Source organism: Rhamphochromis sp. 'chilingali' (assembly GCF_963969265.1).
Source record: "Rhamphochromis sp. 'chilingali' genome assembly, chromosome: 13".
Lineage (NCBI taxonomy): Eukaryota > Metazoa > Chordata > Actinopteri > Cichliformes > Cichlidae > Rhamphochromis > Rhamphochromis sp. 'chilingali'.
In genome coordinates, this window is record NC_137940.1 from 24,933,867 (window position 1) to 24,955,758 (window position 21,892).

General features: G+C 47.2%; 1 protein-coding gene across 2 annotated transcripts in view; it reads right to left on the reverse strand.

Moving 5' to 3' along the window:
• Positions 1–21,892, reverse strand: part of unc5a (unc-5 netrin receptor A) — a 156,372-nt gene that overhangs the window by 10,772 nt on the left and 123,708 nt on the right. The window contains exons 7-11 of one of the 2 annotated variants that reach the window (XM_080900226.1): positions 19,498–19,686; positions 18,389–18,691; positions 14,290–14,377; positions 13,664–13,832; positions 11,265–11,498 (exon numbers count right to left, since the gene is read on the reverse strand). In XM_080900226.1, coding sequence (XP_080756352.1) covers positions 11,265–11,498; positions 13,664–13,832; positions 14,290–14,377; positions 18,389–18,691; positions 19,498–19,686 — 983 coding nt within the window. Of the gene's footprint in view, positions 1–11,264; positions 11,499–13,663; positions 13,833–14,289; positions 14,378–18,388; positions 18,692–19,455; positions 19,687–21,892 lie in introns of both variants that reach the window. The other variant, XM_080900225.1, reaches the window with a different exon arrangement.

Sequence of the window (21,892 nt, forward strand, 5' to 3'; positions counted from 1 at the left end):
GCTTCTTGTGGCCTTGTGTTGTGCCGGCTTTGTGTGTAGCAAACTGATTAACACAACCAGCTCTAATGGAGATTATGAGTAGCCTTTGATCAGTTAATTAGTCAAGCTACATGTCATCCGAAACATGGAGCTATACATGCACACGGGCGGTAAGATCCTCATAAACTCGTCCTCAGCCCCTCACTCTCGGCGACACGGTGTCATCGTGTTTAAAAATGTGCATTCATAGTGAATATCCATTTTCAGAGCTGCTCTTTTCAGGCAAATGCATTTGTTTATAGAGAGTAGCCTGGCTATGTGGGCTCCATAAATCTGTGTATTTGTCAGCAGGATGTGACAGGCTTTTCCTCTCTGACTGAGAGTCTATCGGTCTGAGCTCCAGTGGCCGTGCCCGCTACAGTCAACTCTGATTAATAACTACAAATAGAAGGGACTTGTCTGCTCAGTTATAAATGGGGACTGTGTTTGCAAGGGAAAAGATGTGCATTCTGCTTAATAAATCACAGAGCAGGACGGGAGAAAAAAAGCACACAGGAACACAGAAATATAATATGGAAACAATTTCTCAGCTGGGCTCAGTGATAAAGCTGACTGTCTTGTTTAACTTAATGCCAGCAATTACTGGGCTATGCTCTTCTGTTTTTCTTCTAGAATTTGTTGCCAGTAACTTTTGTAATGGAGGGATCAGAAAAAAAAAACAGTTTGTATTTCACTCCGTACATGCTGCTTTTCTCTTCTCTGTTACAGAAAAGCTAAAAAGTTTCCGCTCAAACATGGCTCGCTGCTCAGCAGCTAGCAAGGAAACGTCATAGTGGGAGCACATAAACAGTTTATGAGCCCTTTTTAACGCAAATAAGAATCATTGCTCGAGGTCAAACACTGTACAAAAAGAATCCAGGGGCCACTATTTAACCAGCAAGACATCAATTAAACACCCATTTAAATCCTGGAACATACATTTCTACAACAGGGAGACAGAGAAGCTAAATGTATTGGACTCGTAAGGTGTTACTGATGAGGGAGTAAATCTGCAGTTGGAAATAAAACACCAGGAGTACAAAGAGAGTTCACTTTTACCTCAGCATCTAAAAACCACATAAAGGTACAACAATGATTAATTAGACAAACACCTGTATACACGTGACACACAAGATAAGCCACCCCTTGTATCTTGGCAACCGTGCCCTTTTATTGCCAGGCAGCCATTCCTTTTGGCACCAGTTTTAATGGCTGCTACATCTAAGCAAATTTATCCGAGTCAAAAAGTATTTATGATGCTTTGTTTTTTAAGATGATCTTTTATGTTGGTGATCTGTCAACTATTTACTTCAATTATATTTGCACGGTGCCAACAACAGTTGCCTCAAGGCACTTTATATTGTAAGGTTAAGAGAAAACCCCAATAGTCAGATGACCCCCTTTGAGCAAGCACTTGGTGAAAGTGGGAAGTAAAAACTCCCTTTTAACAGGAATAAACCTCCAGCAGAACCAGGCTCATGGAAGGGGAAGTCATCTTCTGTAAACAGTTAGGGGTGACACGCTGTGGACGAGAGCCAGAGATTAATAATTACTAATGATTAAAGTGGTGTATAAACACAGAGTGTGAAAAGAGATAAGAGAAGAAGAGATGCTTAGTGCATCATGTGAATTGCCTAGCAGCATAGGCCTATTATAACAGGCAATTACTACAAAACAATGCAAACTGTTAAGCTCAATATCAGTCTGAATTGATAGTGGTTATGGGAAAAAGTAAGCATCATGCCAGGAGTTAAACTGAGCCAGCCAAGTTACCCTACCATAAGATACTGAAGTTATTTTAAATCTCTTCACTCCATCTTGTATTTCAGTGCAATATTACACGTGTTTAGTTTATCACAAATTTATTTTAGCTACTAAGTATTTTTAATAGGGAAAGTGTACAAGTACACCAAAATCATCTCTGATGAGAACCTTGCACTAGATTATAATCATATACACTGCCCTGCTCGAAGAAACAAGTCCCACTAATATTTCCCTGGATCATGTTTAGACTTGAGTTATTTACAACATTTATTTCTGTCTAGAGATGCATTACTCTTGTGCCAAGATCTTGTATTAATGCTGCGAGAGTCAGACTGTTGCGTAAAGTCTTCTCTAGCCCACGCCAAAGATTCTCAATGGGGTTAAGGTCTGGACTCTGTGGTGGCCAATCCATGTGTGAAAATGATGTCTCATGCTCCCTGAACAGCCCTCTCAAGATTTCTGTCCAATAAATCCTGTCACTGTCATCTTGCTAAACCTTGAGTGCAATGGAAGGCTGTTGCCTATTTGCTTAAATCCAGGTGGTGACCTTTTTTGTGTAGATATAGGGTAGGTCCCAGTTTTTCATGTGGAAGATGGTCAGTTTAACCGCAGGTGGCATACTCGCTCTACTTTTAAGATTAGGCTTAAATTAAAACTTTCCTATTTGATAAAGCATACAGTTAGGGCAGTATCAAGTGGCCATGAATCCTCCATTACTTACCCTGTAGTAGGTCTAGGTTTATTGCAGAGGGAAGAGATTTTCTTCTTCATTTACATTTTTCATTCTATGCATAGATACACCACTTTGCATTTAATCATTGGTTATTGTTAATCAACTAATAAGCAGTCTCACAGTCAGTCCCACCCCATCTTATCACATCACGGGATTTCAGAAACTAATGGGTGATTATCAAGGCACCTGGGTCCATTTTTTATACTGTCTATTGGCATGCTAACATACACAACCTAAGCAGCATGTTGTCGGCAGGACTGTCCCAATTAACAGCTGCTCCAGCCTTTGTGGTCTTTGAAGGAATTGGGACACACGTATACTTATCGCTTGTTAGCAATGTTAGCTAAAACCCGATAAGCATGTCAGTGGGAGCATATAAAGAGCTCTTTCAAAAGTCGAACACAGAACAAAATTGTACTATTTCTGCTACAACAATAATTAAACAAGAAACCTTTACTATATGCTCTATGAGCCTGCGTTTCACAATGTTTCACCATTAGCATGCTAACAACGGTCACTGGCAATGCTAATGCTATCACTTGCTAATTAGTATTAAAATCAAAGCCACTGAGAATATTAAGTTTAAATTATTGGACAAATTATTTGAATTGTGACAACATTACGGTGCTATCGTACAATCTACCTGAGCATCATGCCTAGCTGTATAAAATGTCATTTAAATCTGTCAAGTAGTCAGAGTGAATTGAAATGGTGGCTCAATCTGACAAGTACTGCCAAAGCAAGCAAATGAATCCAATCCAGATATTTATTAGAAACACTACTGCATCAGTATTTATTATGGTTTCTTTTACAATGTACTGGTTAATACGGGGAAAAAAAAATCTGTGCTTCAACCTCAGTAAAAAAAAAAAAAAAAAAAATCTGACAGGGAGTGGGTGGTTTGTAAATCATTTTTTAAATGTTTTTTTTAACTGTACAAAAAACACTGGCCTCACAAACACAGACATGTGGGTGTAAAGGAAGCACATTTACTTATCAATAAACACAGATTTTTCATTAATGTTCCGCTATTCAAATTTGGATTATGCTCAGTAGAAAAACATACAGACTTTCAAAAGCTGTCAGATTGTGAAGAATATCACAGCTAAACATATATATATTGTAACGATGGTTAAGTGTTACTGGACAGTGACATGTTGGTTTTCTCTGCACACTGTTGTTGTTCCTTTAAGATTCATGTTTGGTTGGGCTGCAGGAAGTAGTGAGGGTGGTGTACAGGAAGGGGTGGGGGGGACCTGGTTGTTCTGTGTGTGTGCCAGGCTGAAGAGAGGTGTAGTTCGAGAGCGCTTCCCCCTGAGTTAACAACCCGCTGGCTTATGTGCCGAATAAACGGACAAACTGAGACCCCAACCGTCTGGTTCTTGTGAACGTTACATTGGTGTCAGAAGTGAAGAAAGAAAAAAGAACCCCAGAACGCCCGAGACCCTGTTGCCGGCGACGCTTGCCGTTACGAGACGAGGATGTTGCCGGGCAGGATTAAGAAGGAGACGGAGGAGAGGGAGGAGAGGGAGGTTCGTCCGCGCTCGCCCGCCCATGGAGTGAGGGAAACGGCGCTGCGGCTGTCTGCAGAGGCTGGATTTTCTCCAGGTTTGACTAGGCTCGGGAACTGTTCGCACAGCGGCCGCGATTCCGGCGGGAAGGAGTCGACCTCGCTTGGCGCGCCGTCACGTGATGTAAACAAACATGGCGGCGCCCAGCAAGCTGCAGCGAATATAAAAACGCCTAAGTTCAGCGGCAAGACGCCATGGGAAGTGTTTATCGCACAGTTCGAGCTGTTAGCTGTTGCAGCTGGCTGGTCTGAGGAACATAAAGCTCTCCAATTGGCTTTGTGCCTGTGTGAGGATGCAGCTGCATGCCTGCTGCTGCTGACCGAGGAGCAGAGGGGAGATTATAATGCTCTGGTCGGAGCACTTCAGAGGCGCTTCGGGCAGTATAACCAACCAGTGCTGCTGAGGTCGGAGTTCCACAACAGACGCAGATTGCCAGGTGAGCCCCTCCGCATTTTGGCCCATGAAGTCGAGTGCCTTTGCCGGAGGGCGTATGACAGCATGCCACCATCAGTGCAGGCGGAGTTAGCTCGGGACCAGTTCCTGCAGGCCCTGAGCCCTAAAGAGCTCCGCATGCAAACTCAGCTTGCTCGGCCGGCCACACTCAGTGCAGCCCTGGAGCTAGCGTTGGAGAGGGAGATGCTTGCAGGATCCTCTGGGGGCGCTGACGACGCACACGTGGTGAGGGCTGTGTCAGCACCTGTGGAACAGATGGAGACGCCAGCGGGCCTGTGCAGTTTGGTGCAGACAGCTTCGCTGCAGTCGCCTTCCCCTCGGGCTGGCCCACACCGCCGACCTCAGAGCTGCTGGGGATGTGGACAAGTCGGACACCTCATCAGGCAGTGCCCCAAGCTTGCAGCGGTTCAGGGAAACGCCCACGGGCCCGTGTAGGCAGGAGTACACGGGCCTGGGAGAACGACATCCCCACACCACCGCCACCTCCACCCGGTGCGGCCATCACTGTGGGCTGGACCCAGGTTGGCGGCTTTTGCCATGTTCCAGTGACGATTGCGGGGGTGTCCTGTACGGCCCTGCTGGACACGGGATCCAATGCAACGCTGGTCCGACCCGATATTGTCCCAACCGGAGCTGCTGTACAACCGACTAACGTGCAACTTAAGACTGTGACCGGTGATCTGGCCCCAATGAGAGGGAAGGGAGTGTTCCAGTTCAAGGTGGGGGACCTCGGTGTGTCTTATGCTGCCTGGGTGGCTGACGTGCAGGACGCCTGCATCCTTGGGCTGGATTTTTTACGAGCCATTGGTGGTGTACTGGACTTAGGCAAAGGCCTCCTCGTACTCCCTGATGGGAAGAAGGTGCCGCTTATTCCTCCCCCGGTCTGCACAGCATCTGCCGCGGCGTCCACCTCCACCGCAGAGACCCCTGCAGACCCGCCAGCAGAACAGCGAGCGGAGGAGGAGGAGGAGGAGAGGCTCTCAGCAGTGAGGAGTATCTGGTCAAAGAACTGTGAGGGGCTGACTCCACAGCAGCAAGAGAGTCTATGGCAGGTACTAAAAGAGTTTAGTGACATTTTTGCCCTGAAAGAAAGTGATGTTGGCTTGACACACTTGGTAGAGCACGTCATTGAGACCGGGGATGCCCAGCCTATTAAAGTGCGCCCCCGCCGCCTGCCCCTGGCTCATCAGGAGGCTGCAGACAGGGAGCTGTGTGAAATGATGAAGGCGGGCATCATAGAACCATCTGATAGCCCGTGGGCCTCCGCGGTGGTGATGGTGCCTAAGAAAAAAAGTCCTAGGATGCGTTTCTGTGTGGACTACAGACCACTCAACAAAGTGACGAAGAAAGACTCTTACCCCCTTCCCAGGATTGATGAGTCCCTCGACTTAGTAGCCGGGTCCTCCTGGTTTTCCACCCTGGACCTGCGGAGTGGCTACTGGCAGGTGCCACTGTCCCCGGAATCCAGACCGAAGACAGCCTTCTGCACTAACAGGGGACTATGGCAGTTCAAAGTCCTGAGTTTTGGCCTTTGCAACGCTCCTGCGACCTTCGAGAGGCTCATGGACAGTGTGCTGGCTGGCGTCCCACGGCAACGGTGTCTGGTTTACCTGGATGATCTTCTAGTGCACGGGAGCTCCTTTGATGCTGCCCTGGATGCCCTGAGACAAGTGTTGGAGAGGGTGGCGGCTGCAGGCCTGAAGCTGCATCCCGACAAGTGCCACTTCATGAGGAGGGAGGTGGAGTTTCTGGGCCACAAGCTGGGTCGTGAGGGCATCAGCACTTTGGAGGAAAAAATTCACACCATTACCGAGTGGCCCACACCAGCAGACCAGAAACAGCTCAAAAGCTTCCTAGGACTGGCGTCTTATTACAGGAGGTTTGTGAAGGGCTTTTCCTCCATAGCTGCACCACTCTTCCACCTGCTGCAGAAGGACCGTGACTTCATCTGGACCCAGGACTGTCAGCAGGCGTTCGACACCCTCCGCAGATCGCTGACAGAGTCCCCAGTCCTTGCCCCCCCTGACCCCGCCCTGCCTTTTGTCCTGGACACTGACGCAAGTAATGTGGGGCTGGGAGCGGTGTTGTCGCAGGTTGGACCGGAAGGGGAGAAGGTGGTGGCGTACTTCAGCCGGGTCCTGAACAGGAGCGAGCGGCGCTACTGTGTCACACGACGAGAGCTGTTGGCTGTGGTGGCGGGGGTGAGACACTTTAAGTACTACCTGTGCGGCACAGCATTTGTTGTCAGAACTGATCATGCTGCCCTTCAGTGGCTGATGTCTTTCAGGGAGCCAGAGGGACAGGTGGCTCGCTGGCTGGAGGAGCTCCAAGCCTTCAATTTCACCGTGGAGCACAGAGCAGGGACGCACCATTCTAACGCAGACGCCCTCTCTCGCCGCCCATGTGCTGCAGCTGGCTGCCGTTATTGTGAGAAGCGAGAGGAAATAGAGCGGGAACTCACGACAATAGACGGAGCAGCACAGCTCGCCTGCAGGGTTCTTCTGGTGGTGGATGCAGCGGAGTGGAGGGCACGGCAGGAACAAGACACAGACCTGCTGCCGGTCCTGCAGTGGCTGGAGAAGGGGGAGCAACCCCTTTGGGATGAGGTCACTGGGTTTTCCATCTGTACCAGGGGGCTGTGGGCCAAGTTTGCAGCTCTCAGGCTGAAGGAGGGGGTGTTGGAGCGTGCCTGGAAGGATCCTGCCACGGGGGAGGAGAGGTGGCAGGTTGTGGTGCCAAGGTCGCTGAGGTCAGCTGTGCTGGGAGCCTGCCATGGGAGCACTGGCTCTGGCCACTTTGGGGTCTCCAAGACTCTTCGCCGCCTCCGCCAGGGCTATTACTGGGGTCAACAGCGGAGGGATGTGGAGGACTTTTGCCGCAGCTGTGATGCATGTTCCTCACACAAAGGGCCACAAGACCAGTCCCGGGCTCAGCTTCAGCAACAACCAGCAGGAGCCCCAATGGAGCGAGTAGCTGTGGACGTCATGGGCCCATTTCCTCGCACAGACAGAGGAAACCGCTATGTTCTTGTGGCCATGGACTATTTTACCAAGTGGCCGGAAGCATACGCCATCCCAGATCAGGAGGCTGAGACGGTCGCTGATGTATTAGTGGAGGGGATGTTCAGCCGCTTTGGAACAGCAGAGACCCTCCACAGTGACCAGGGGCGTAACTTTGAGTCCAAGGTATTTGCTGCCATGTGTGAACGCCTTGGGACTAAGAAAACCCGCACCACCCCACTTCACCCCCAAAGCGATGGGCTGGTGGAAAGGTTTAACAGGACGCTGGCCCAGCAGCTAGCCATCCTTACCTCAGAACACCAACGGGACTGGGATTACCATCTTCCCCTTACCCTCATGGCCTACAGGTCGGCAGTGCAGGACTCCACCCAATGTACGCCTGCCCTGCTCATGTTAGGGAGAGAGCTGAGAACTCCTGCAGAGTTGGCTTTTGGGAAACCCCCGGACGCGCCAGAGGCACCACCGGGCCGGGACTACGCAAGGAAGCTGCAGGACCGGCTGGATTCTGCACATTCCTACGCCCGAGAGCAGCTGGCGAAGGCAGGCCTGCGCCAAAAGAGGAATTACGACATCACCACTAAAGGGAGGCACTTCCGTGCTGGGGAGCTGGTGTGGGTCTACAGCCCAAAGAGGAAGAAGGGACGGTGTCCTAAACTGGATAGCAGCTGGGTGGGGGAGGTTGTTTACAGGGTGCAGTTGCCTCCTAGGGGGAGGATAGTAGCGCTGCACAGAGACCGGATGGCCCCCTACAGAGGACAGTCCCTCCCCTCCTTTCCAGAGGGACGTGTACAGAGCGTCCATGACCCTGCTCAGAGGGGCCCCCGACTGGGGCTGCGTTCCCCCCCCTCGGACTCTTCACCCCAAAGCCCCGAAGCTCCGCGTCCTCCTCAGGGGCTCAGGAGGTCAAGGAGGGAACGTAGGCTACCGCCCCGCCTCAGAGACTGTGTCGTTCCCTCGGGGACGAGGAACTTATTGCTGGGGGGGCAGTGTAACGATGGTTAAGTGTTACTGGACAGTGACATGTTGGTTTTCTCTGCACACTGTTGTTGTTCCTTTAAGATTCATGTTTGGTTGGGCTGCAGGAAGTAGTGAGGGTGGTGTACAGGAAGGGGTGGGGGGGACCTGGTTGTTCTGTGTGTGTGCCAGGCTGAAGAGAGGTGTAGTTCGAGAGCGCTTCCCCCTGAGTTAACAACCCGCTGGCTTATGTGCCGAATAAACGGACAAACTGAGACCCCAACCGTCTGGTTCTTGTGAACGTTACAATATATAGAAAAGCAGCTGCACCATATTCCAGTCCTGGAAGACACCCTTACAGTTAATTAGATAAAGGTGTTAGGTGTATCTCTCCTCCGAGTTGGAGGCTTGCTTCACTGCAGTTGTGGAATGGCAGAACCTCAGTGATGCTCTCCCACAGGTTTAGCTGGAACAAGCGAGCGCACAGCGAGGGCGCTACCAAACGCTGATTATGTCGCTTCTGCTGCTGTGCCAGCCTTGGCTGGGCCGATCAAGAGTGGGACACACATTAAATATTAACTTAATTGGTCCCAGCAGAGCTGTGCTAACATACGGCAAGCATCAGACGAAAATGTCACTGTTTCCCCAGAGCCCCCGCACACTTAGGATCAAAGACAATAACATTGGTTCTAATCTGCTGTAATTGGGAGATAAGAGATTCAATGGTACAGCATGCATAAGTGTAGCTGAATGCATTTGTGTTTGTGCGTGTGCGTGTCTGTCATTCTCCCTGATGGAGGCTTGTCAGCTCAGAGTGACAGCCAGCAATGGGACTAGTCAGAAAAGCTCAGCATCCCTTCTGGTTTCTACACTTTCCTCTCGCCACTGAGCATCCATTTTATCTCTCGTCATTGAGCAGCCTGTTTAATGCATGGAAAGTTAACATCTGCGGTGGATTAGCAGGTTGCAAGTGTGGTCATAAAAGTCACATGTGCTGAAGGTGTACAGTACATACACTCTTCACTGCACCACCTCCCGCTGGTCCACCACTCTCATGCACTACAATTAACTCTAATGGTAGCCATAGTGAAAGTCTAATCATAAATGGTGCATTTTAAAGATAGTGATTGGTGATTAGTCTGAACCTCTCCAGGGAAGTTTAATCTCCACTCAAAGTAGTTAATGTACTTGCTAAATGAACTGCTCCCTCCATAATAGCACCAAGAGCAGTGTGGAGTCGAGATTACTAAGCAGCGTGGGCAACGTTCTAAATCACTCACTAAAAACTACAAAACCCTGGAGACGCCGTGGCTTACCACAGCACCAGGTTGTGTGAGAGACGGGGAGCTAATGCACTCAAGGGCGTCGAGGGAGCTGCAGAGTATGGCAGCACAAGTGCTGGAGTCAACAAGCTCAGATGTCCTTTTCTTGGCTAAGAGAGCCGGAGAATAGCAGAACAAGAGCTAGCCAGAGGGAGAGGGAGAGAGAGAGAGAGAGTTTTTGTGCACCAGCAGCCTTCCTGCATCCAACGCAGACACACAAGGTCATTTCAACAGTCGCACACTACTGGGTCATCGGATGAGCTGAATAAAGAGAGCACGCTACTGTTAGAGCTACTCTAATGTCAAGTAAACATATGGGCTGAAATGCATCTGAGGAAAAACACTCTTTAGCTCCCGTGTCACATTCTTTTATACACAGTTCATGAGATTTTTCGCCAGGACTTTCCCTGAGTGTGCCAGCTATCATGTGATAGCAGCAGGGGCAAAACTGAAGCACAAACGGATAGACGTAAGGCATGAGAGTCTGTACACAGTTTCCATCTCATCTTCAACTCCCTGACTGTGAGAGCGCTAATTTCAGTGCAAGCTCCCATTGACTTTCGTTTGCCGATGTCCCGCAGACGTCCGTAGATTGCGCTTGTGGAGGGGAGGTTAGCCATTAAAGCCAGCAAAAGTGGACTCTAGCGGGAAGTGGCACTTGTGGCTGTGGGTGGTGTCAGAAGAAGAGGAAGAGCTCAGAGGGAGGGGGGGAAAAAAAGAGGTGTGGAGAGAAAGAGCAAGAGAGAGAAAAGAGCGAGCGCACAGGGGTTGCTGGGAAAAGATTGGGACAGGCTCTCCTTTTAATTTACTAATTAACCATGCAAATGAAATCTTAACAGGCTACTCAGAGGCAGTCCTCAGGGGAGGGAGGAAGGCATTAGTGCTTGATTATACTCTGTCCATGTGGAGGGGGGGAAAAAAAGCGAAGTTGAAATATGCTGTTGAACAAAGTGATGGGAAACTTCTCGGCCTGTGGCAGCCAAGCAGAACCGCAGCTTGGCTGAAGGGAGTGAGATGTCTCCGTTGACATGGATGGAAAAAGAAAAGAAAAAAAAAACAAACAAGAACAACAACCCAAAACACATACAATATATATTATGTGTTTAAGCTGGATGTGTGGATTGTTTCAACTGACTTAGGGTCAGTGTGTGTGTGTGGTGGCGGGGGGGCAACCATCATCTGAACAAATGGCACAATCCCGAACTGTACATGGTGTAATCAGGCCTGCGATATCATTCAATTTATCATGGCTGTGCCTACCTCCTACACGTCTGTGCCAGTTTCTGCTAACCTTTCAATGTGACAGACGAAGCTGTTAGACATAATAGTCCACCTATCGCTCAGCTGATTCGAAACCGGCCAATCTCAGGCCTCACAAACTGCCCGTCACACACAATAACAGGCAGCGCCACAATTTTCACAAGTTTACCTTGAAGACGTCCTGCGTGTCGTCCATGCAGTATACCCTGATGTTGTATTCCAGCGTGGAGCAGTAAGCGTCCGAGAAGAGCACCAACCTCAGGCGCTTGGCGGCGCCCATGTGCAGGGACTCGCCCACCAGGGCGAATGTACCCAGCTGCTCCGAGAAGAGCCGGCACGTCTCGGCCTCGAGCTGGCAGTAATAAGGGTCTGACACCAGCTCCTCTCCCATCAACAGGACGTCCTGGAAGAGGCAGGGGTGGGGGAGGAAGAAAAAACAAAGTGTGGATAGAAGGTCAGGCACCCAATTTATGTAGGAGGCAAGGGCAATGTGTTTGCCTGGATATCTGGTGTGTATGTGTGTTTGCAAAAGGCTTTTAGGAAAGCAGACTGGCGCAGTAGAAGGGCATCAAACTCTATTGTTCGTGCTGTGTGACAGAGTAACATCAAAGGTAAAAGGTCTTTAGGTAATGTTTAGATCAGGGGGAAAAAGGTCTTCTTTGATCTCGCTTCAGATTCCTTTTTCGCCGCACTACGACTTACTACATCCTGACATAAAGACACACACCTCCTCATACAAAGACATACATCCTATAGAACACCATCAGTTTCCTTAATAATGCATGAACGAGGTATTCAGTTAACATGAAAGGAGACTCGAACAGATTCCTGGCAAGAACAGACGCTTCTGCAGAAAGGAAAGACTGGAGGTGCACTGAATATTGGATTATCGGGATTGCTGGAATCTCCTACAACGATTGTTTCAGATTTGTTAAGAAAGGTGAAAACAACTTGCCAATTTATCTGCAAAACAACAGTCTTGCCTGATGGTGAAAAGTGCTGAAAAACACTAACAGGCAGTACAAGAATTAATTGGTGCTTTAATTTGCCACGGAGAACAAAAAAAATGACAGGTTTAAAACAAAAACAGAAAAAAACCCCTCAGAAACAACACCTTGCATTTTTCATCGTCGTTACAGAGCTGAAATCCTGCATCGCAAATCCATCCTTAACAAGGATGAGGTACCTATGAAAATATCCCATTCCATCACAGTACGGGATATTTTTCATGAGATAATTCCACTGCTCTCTGAGATAATTTGATGGAGACAAATTGGACCCAAGGTGACAACATTTTCTCTAAAATCCCTTCATGCCAGTTGACTGACTCTACCCATTAGCCAATCAAGCTGAAGAGAGCATTCTGCCTGCCAAATGCCCAGCGAGCCCCTGTAGGATCGATTCAACCAGACACCATCTACATCAATAGAATTAGTATTGACACAATTCATTTGCTATGCAACCACAATGGAGTCTCACTTTTTCATCATCTTAATATTTCTACAGAGTGGAACAGAGACCGAGGTGGCTCAATTACGCCACTAAGCGCTCGCTCTACGAGCAATTCATTCCTCTTTCTCCCTCTGCAAGCCTGTTATCCATTTTCACTCTCTCGCCTTGCGTCGTCCTCGCCTGCATGGCGTTCCTCTAGATCTGCATTACCTGCCTGTCTACTTTTCCTCTCTCTCTCGATCTTATTTCTTTTCCCCCCCTTCCACTTTCCGTCACACTCCGCAGTTATTTCCACCCTCTCGCCTTCTATTCTTTTGTCCACCTGGCACTTTTATCCCCTTTGGTGTCCACGCAAGCCAGGCCGCTGGGCTATATTTGGTCCGGCCGATGATTAAAAGGGCTGGTCTAACCTCTGCCCCAGACAGGCCAATCCATCCCACAGACACCCCACCGCTGCCACACAGGGGGGGGGGGAGGGAGGCTGAATAATTTATGCACAATATCGAACATGAAAGAAGACCTAGTAACACTCTGAAGCCCACCAGCACCCTTTCCAATCTCTCTGGATTGTCGAGATGGTTACACTACCTCAAACTGCTCGTTTGTGTGCGTGTACCTGTGTGTGTGTGTGTGTGTGTGTAGGCAGGTTCTTCCCAACTGCATCCTATTGGAGTCTGGCACTTCTGGTTACTTTCAAATTTCATGGATAGAAAAATGGGGAGGGAACTCTGTAATTGGAAGCCGCGGTCAGAAATGGTCAAGGAGCACTCAGAGGAGTACTTTGAGGATCAGTAATTTGCTTAGAGAATGTCTGTTTTGAGAAACATGTTGCTTAGCAACTCATCAGCTAGAGAGCCAGCGCTTCCAGGCTTTTGTTCAAGCCCCGATGAGAAAACACCTGATGGTCAATAATTTAAACCTGATGGAGTAGATGAGTGCCGGGTCAGAACTATCTCCGCTATATACCACTGAGTGCCTTTCAAGTCACTGCTGAGCAAGTTTGTACTTTTTTGGGGAGAAAAGCTCTGAATAAGTTTAGAAGACTTTACAAATTCACTGGATGGCAACTTTGTCTTTCTCCAAAGGATTTGTGCTGGAATGATAGTGCCGTCTTACCTCCCAAGCGCCCTCATAATTCTGCTTCTTAAGGCGCACGGCCCAGTTATCCAGGCATGCATCAAAGCAGTGGTCCATGCTGAGGATAACTGGCCGGCTCAGGACCACCCCCGGAGGGCCACAACTCACAATGGGGCTGAGAAGGGTCTGGCAGCCAGCCACGGGTAACCTACACCGGGGAGAGGAGCAAGAGAGAGCAATGGATGCTTTTCCTCATTGAGATATAAGTGAGAATTTATCGGTCTCTTGTAAGCAGGATATGATACTGTCACCTCTGCAAATTATCTAGCAGCTGTAACAGAGAATCATAAAAGCCTGCTGGACTCGCTGACTTGTCGCACCAAGCTGTGATGACTGAGTAATAACATGACACTACCGCGGCATGCTGCAGTGGCTGTGCCACGAGAGACTGAAGTGCAGCAAGCCAGATAAACAGTGTTTTCCCAAACAATTCATTTAACTTAAATAGTGCACATCCCGGTAAAAGGCTACGTTATTTATTTACATCCTTTCTCCACAGTACTGGCACAGACTGCTAAGCCGTTCCTAATGGAACAGTAGAGCATCAAAACAAACAGCCTAGTGGCAGGGAAGACTGCCAGTTAGACAGCGTTAAAGAGACCCACCTTAAATCTTCCTTCCTCTGAACAGTGAGATAAATCTCATAGATCTTTCCTCTGGGGATGGCCTCGGGAGGAATGAGCAGACTGATTCCTAATGCAAATAACAACAAAGGGAGAGAAGAGAGGAGGGGGGTGAGCAGGAGGGAGGGAGGGGGACAGGCTCATTTGTTCAGAGTGAACAACGCTTTTGTCATCCCACAAAGGAAGCCAGCCTACTCGACAAAACTGTAAGGCTGCAAAAACAAAAAACAAATCTATTCTGAAGGTCAGAGGCAGCCTCCTTCAGGTACAGTAGATGCAAATCTCTGCACCGGCAGCCGAGGCGGCACACGTCCCCACGGTCAACAATTAGCTGAGACAAAAGCGCACGCTGCATCGCAGTTTAAATGTCCTCCGTCTGCCACCAAGTAGATAATTGAGACCATGGAACAGACTACTCCAGGAAAATTGCACTTCCCCAGGAGAGTGTAGGAATGCACACCGGAGAATAGGCAGAGCTATTGAAATAGCTTGAGTGTTGTGGCATTTGAGCTGTGTTTCCGGTGCCAAAATCATCCACTTAGAATCCCATTTTAAATGTTGTACAAATAGAGACTGTGTGACACAATCTCAACAGTCTCTGCATGGTAAAACTGGGCCTCTATTCACCATAAAACATCTGTTTGAATAAGGCGAAGGTGCCTAAATGCTCACAGCCTTGTCTGAATCTATAAACCATGTCTTCCATGTGCCCACTCTGAAACTGTGCTAAATGACAGTATATCTGCTTTGAGTTGAAGCATAAAAGTGGTGAGATTTTTTTCCCCCCCCTCTGTGTCCCACTGAGAAGATGGGTGCCAATGCGTGGTATAGTCAACATGGCTTTGAGTTAATCCATGCATAAAACATCTTCAAGAGAGTGGAAGAGAGGCACAGAGAGAGAGAGAGTGGTGGCAAGGAAACAGGAAGGAAAAAAAGGCCCCTTTCTTCCACAAGACGTACCAGCATCGGCTAATCTGGACAGTTTACAATGAGCCAAATGAAAACACTGTCTTCCAGTATAATTATATAAGCTCTAGTCGGCTAATGTGAAGAGGGGAAGCAAAATAGGGACTTAATGATGACGCGGTGGACTTTTTATATCTTTTATAAGGCTGATCTTTGCCGTCTTTTTCCCCCTTCTGTCTGTTCTCTTAGCATAAAACTGACACTTGTGGACATTGGCTACAACCCCCAACCAGCTCTGTCATTAGCCAAGGAAATAATTGGAATAATTTGTTATAGATTTTATTCCACATCTCTTTCGGGGCACGGCGTCTTCGGCACACACTCATTATATCTCATCTTGTCACTGCACTGAATGTTCTTTTTAGTTATTCATGCATTGCTGTGTAGATGTGGCTTGTTGACAAATATAAGCAGAATCGCTGTTTTTTTTGTGTGATTTAATGTTGGATTAGTGACTTTTTCGGTGTCCCGTCTTATTTCCCTCATAACTGATGGAAACTAATTTGTATCCCATACAGAAATACAGCCTGTGCACTTCATGGCTGTCCTGGCATGAACCTATTAGGAAACATGAGTTTTAAGGCTGAATAGTCTGCAGTGGGTTTCAACAAGACAGTAATGTTTATGGGACTGAGCCGTTATTGTTCAATTCTCCTTGCAAATGTCCAGTCACAGACACTAAAGCAGGTGTAATAAAACATATAAAGCCAACTCGCTCCCGCAGCATTTCCAAACACAGAGCAGATGTTAAATTGTTTAGATCATGTTTCTTTGTGAGCTTAAAGTATAGCTGTAAACAGAGGAACATCCTACAGAGGATTAAAGATGCCATTGCATGACACAAACTTACAATACAGGGCCCGAATAAAACAACTGTTTTTACAGTCCAAAGTTGTTGTTTTTTTATTCCACTTTTATGAATCACGTTTATAAGTTTGGGAGCAGTAAAGTGGAAATTGCTTTCAAGTTTGAGGTTTCACTTCTTATTACGAAGAAGCCAAGAGCTGTAAACAGAGAAACATACGGAGTGGTGGGTTAGCTGTTCTCTGTGCAGTGTTTGTGACTGTCATTCTGCATCAGCCGCTATATGGACCTCCAGGGCAAAATCAACTTCTCGAGACTGACAGATAGTCTGCTGCACCTTATGTCTGCAGCACAGTTGCCTGTTGTCACAAAGAGCTAACAAAGAAATAATGTATGGAGTGCTATTAGTTCAGCCAGCAACTGCATCTTTGGTAATAAATAATAATAGACGATAGCGTGAGCCTTCATCCATCCAAATGATGTTACCAAAGAGACGTAATAACACAGACTATAGAGAGGCAGCAACCACATCACAACGGGTTTCTGATCAGACCTTCTGATCATTTCCAACACCTGACATTTGATTTTAGGATAAATTCAAAACATTAATTACTGTTTAAACTGAGCTATTGAAAAATAATAGTAGGTTTGTGAAGGTCCCGTCTCCCGTCATCCCCAACTGGTCACAGCAGATGGCTGCCATTATCTGAGCCTTCTTCTGTTGGACATTTCTTCCTGTTAAAAGGAAATCTTTCCTTCCCACTGTTGCTAAGTGCTTGCTCATAGGGTGATATTTTAATACTGGTGTTTTCTCTGTATTACTGTAGTGTCGTCACCTTACAGTATAAATTGCCTTGAGATGACTGCTGTTGTGACTTGGTGCTATATAAATAACACTGAACTGAGGTGAAGATCAATTTCTAGAGCAACCTTTAAATAAAATGCAAGCTGCATATCTGCAGAACTTGCAGCTTGCATGCATTTTAAATTCTTCAATGTTACTTTTTGCACTCACTTTTTTTTTCTTGTCATAACTTTCATTTATTTTGATGTAATTCCCCATTTTTTTTTGCACTTTTACACTTAAGGAATAAGAAAGTATCAAAGTTCTCAGGGTCCACCATTTGTGTCCTTTTAGCTCCTATTTTAGCCAAGTTCTCACAAGCACATAAGGGGAACCTTTGAGTGACTCAAATGTACATTTATTGGTCTATGCCTTGTATGCCCCTCATGTGGTGAGTGGCACAGCAATTTGGAAATGTATACATAATATTTATATATCTATATATATATAGATATATAAATAAACCAGCATAGAAATTATAGTAGAACTTTGATGTTAGCTTTAAAAATGATAGAAACAGGGAAATTGGTCCAGGCTTTAAGCCTTTATATGCAGCAGAGGAAATATAATGGAATTTTGACTCAGCAAAGCAAAATATAAAAAAATCTTCCCTAGCATTTCCTCTCAGCTACCTAGGGCATCCAAACAAACAGTGCAGCAATGTAGAGAGAAAATGCAGAGAGGCTGGAATAGGATTACAAGAAAGCAAAAGGCCACAACAACCAAAGCGGATCCAAATAGGCCTATTTCACAGCAGCTTTTTTCCATAAAATGTTGGCGAAACACACATACTAATGCCATTAACAGAGGTTCTGTTTTATTCAGGCACAAAGCCTTTATTAATGTGATTAGTAACACCTGTGTTTCCCTGCCATTTTATGTCAAATTGGCTGCAGTGTGGCTATGGTTTACTGAAAACCATTAGCCACAGGCCTGCACGCGCTGGTAATGTGGGCACGAAGGATTTGTTAGTCAGGATAATACATCATGTTCGGTGGTTGGAAAGCAAACAGAAAAAGATCCCCTGAGGGTACGAGGTTCTCAGGGGGACCACCCTAGTTAGCAGCAGAGCCTCAGGTGGGTAGAAAACTGTTTGGTAACCCCACACTACTTGCCCCGGGTAGTAAATACTTCCTCCTGATGTTAACCTTATTATTTCTTCTGAAAACACACATTAAGGCCCAGTAATGTACTGCACTGGTGTTATTTGGTCTCAGAAAAGGGAGCATTATGATGCAATATGACATCAACCAAAGCCTCCAATAAATAGCCAATAAATATGACTTTCTGTTTACAACAATAACAGACATGTAGCAACAGTGAGCTTTTTGTTTACAGGTGATTACAATATGTGAACAAAAGCTTAAGTGGAAGTTTTTTTTGTTTTTGTTTTCTAAGCCAAAACAATTGATCTGAACAGTGTGAGAGTTGGAATGAAACCTAAATAGACCTTAATGAAGAACCTACCTGTGTTGGGGATAGTCAGCCTGCCGCCTAGGAAGTTGAAGGTCCCATAGGAGGTGTTGGCCACATCGCGGGGCAGCGTTTTAAAGTAGCTCTGGGTGGAGAGCCTGCTTACAAACTCGGCAGCAGCGTCAGAGTTGAGCTTGCCGTTGTGCAAGGTGTGTGAGCCGTTGGGAAGCGGGTCCAGCAGAGGCCCGTTGGTCATCGAAAACTTCCCGGTGGCATCGTGGCGAGAGCGCAGGGTGCCTTGATAACTGGTGGTGGTGGTAGTTAGATCAGGCTGGATGGTGAGTAAATGGGAGTTCTCTGTTTAGATGATAAAAAAAAAAAAAGCAAAAACAGCAAAAGACAAAAGCAAACGTGTGAATCTCAAAGAGTGGTGGGAGGAAGGCTGGGGAGGGGAGTGGAGGGAAGGGGTCCCTACATCACAGAGACAGACCTCGCACTCTCTAAAGCTGTTGCGAGCTGCACAGAAAACCGAAACAAACACAGAAAAGAAGACACATGGCGCAGAAAACAAGAGCACTCGCACGCGCGCGCACACTCTCGACAATACACAAACACAAATTCCAGTCAAAGCCAGTCAATTCCCATCTTCTCTCTCTCTCCATTTCTCTATCACTGTCTGTCTCTTTAGCAACCACACAATCAATTCCAAACAGAACTCAGATGCAGCTTAGCATCCAGAATATATAAAGGCTTTTTTCCCCCCTCTCACACTGAATCACAGACACAGCAACCCAGTCCCCCATCTCCATCCAACTCAGACAGTTGTATTTCTATTACTCGCTGTTAAACCTCTGAGGCTCCACACAGGCAGTAAACAGAGTGGGTACATTTCCTGACAATAAGGTGCTGGCGAAACATAATGTGTCAGGCAGGCAAATAAACAGCTCGTGCACCACACACACGCAACATAAATCTCGCTTAGACCACAATCCACTGAAAACAAATTCGCGCCACCTCCACAACCACAAACAAACAGCACCGGTGGTACATGTAGATGAGTGCGGCACAGTCACTGTGGCGAAGACGGACAGACGAAAGCGGAACAAAGAACAGTGTCCTACTGCTGTGGGGGGGAGGCCTGCGTGACCGCGGCGCCCACACACCTGGCTTGCTGGGCTTGATGCCCATGGGCTGGAAGCCAGTGGTGAGGATGGAGGAGTCGGCCACGTCGGCATCCAGGCCTTCCTTCTTGCGCCTGTAGACCAGGACGACCACAATAAGCAGCAGGGTCAGACACAGGGCCACGGCCACCATGCCCACGTAGAGCGCCACATCCTCAGCTCCGCTCACGGCTGCAAAGGGGAGGACAAAAAGAGGAAAGAAAGAAGAGGAGGAAAAATTACTAATCAAGACTGGAGGATGCCCTCTGGTGTTCAGTGTTAATGTCATTTTGAGCTGCTGCAACATGTTCTGTGCAAAGGTCTCACTCGAGGACCTGTTTAATAGCATGAAGCATTCCTTCGCTGCCACCTAATGTTGCTTGACGCCTTCATAAAAAGTTAAGGGAGCCAACATTATCAAATACTGCAGGCCAGAATTTCTAAAACTCTGAGATCTCGATGTCAAGCTGTGGGGGAAAAAAGCTAAACAGGAAAAAGCAGTTTCTGAAGCAGATTTTCACCGTTTCACTGTCACATTTTTTCATTTCTGCACCGGATAAATATATCTTAGGCCAGCATGTTCTTTTACCTCTCTTTCTCTAAGCACACAACACCCCAAGAGAAACAGAGAGGGGAAAAAATGAAGCATTTGCTTATGAAATTCTAACTCCTCGTATTGACTGCCTGTCTCACAAATGCACAGGAGTGTCTTTCTCCCGAAAGTACAGTATGAAGCTGACAGCCAAGCTGAGACAAACATCAATGTGTCTGCTTGTTTCTGTCTATGCACTTGTGTGTGTGTGTGTGTGTGTGTGTGTTTGTGTGCAAGTATGTGTTTTGCAGCAGAATGGGATTTGCCACGGCTGTCTCCCGGGGCTGGGGGAATTTGGTGGTGGAGGTGGAGGATGCTCCTGGGGCCTTTGTGGAGGGCCATTGTGCTGGTGAGCCACGGGGGCGTAGCGCTGTCAACTGAACACAGTCAAGGAGGGGACGCGCTGAACAGCGCAGCTTTGAGGGATGGAGAACAACAGCAAAGGTTAAAGCACTGCAGGCTGGCATGTGGTGAGTTGACAACAAAAGGAGGAGAACAGGAGCAGGGAGCGCGAGGGGAGCAAGTGTACAAGAAAGAAAACGCAGAATTAAAGAAGACTAAAGCGAAGACAGCGTGTGCCTGCGACTGACAGCATGTGGGATTTGCATTTCAGCAATGAGCAGCAGTAACACGTCCAAAAGGTTTGTGTCAAAATCAACCTGATTACCATTAGGTTTGTCATCTTTTGATAAATATCTCCAGGCTGTCACCACTGTGTAATCCTACTGCATGACAGGAGCCGCGCTCAACCTCAGAAACGCAGATTTGACAAGTTTTAATTGGTGTTTGTAAATCTGTGACACGAGAACGCCACAATTGAATTAGCGGAGCGCTAAAAGTTGACGAGAGAGAGAAAGGGAGAAAAAAATAAGCTCCCTTTCTGTCTGCAGCTCTCATTTCTATTCATCTCTTTACATCAATTTGTCCTTGCCTCTCCTTTTGCCTTGAAAAATCCATCTTTGGACAAAGCTGCCTGACATACCCAAGTGTTTAAGAGAAATGCCAGAATCTATTTCATGGGTGATTATCTCAGTACAATCTGATACTTTAAGTAGCGGATTATATGTAGCCAACCTCTATGGCAGCTCTTCGTAATGCCAGAGATCTCTTGACATGTAATCGATCGCGAATGACTGGCTGAAGATAAACACGAGACTGTGTGTTTTGTTCGTGATGCTACGTAGCACACCTGCACATAACACACTTAAAGCATGAGGACTCTTATCTGATGCATTCAACCTTCCTCCACCTCTCCTCTTGTCCATTTACCTGCCTTTGCCTCGCTCTCCTTAGAAGCCTGGCTAAACTTTCCCTCCCTTTCACAATGAGCTCCAAAAAAAGAAAAAAGAAAGAAAGAACAAAAGGATGAGAGAGACTCTGGCTGAACTTCTCATTAGAGTTCCCAAATCCAATTGTCTTGGCGAGCCAAAGGCCAGATGATGCCGTGATATTTGAACTTCTTGTGCTGCAGTCCGCTGGGAGATGTGTAGTTTGACTAAAGACAAAGCAACACCCGTCAGTGAGGAGACGAGCCAGCTGGTTTCCGCTGATTGGATAAACATAGCCTTAGATTGGCCGGTTGCTGTTTACTTGCTAAGGGCACACCAAAGACAACTGGCTAACCTCAGATGCAAAGATCCAGTATCTCGACTCTTCCCTTTTCCCAGCATCCTCGCGCCCAGACAATAAAGCCAGCCAGTCAATCAAACAGCTCTTCCTTCTTTCCTTTCTCTCTATTCTGGCTGTAATCTCTGGTGGCTTATCAGAGCATCGCTGAGTGAAGTTTTATCTGACCCGCCAGGTGTC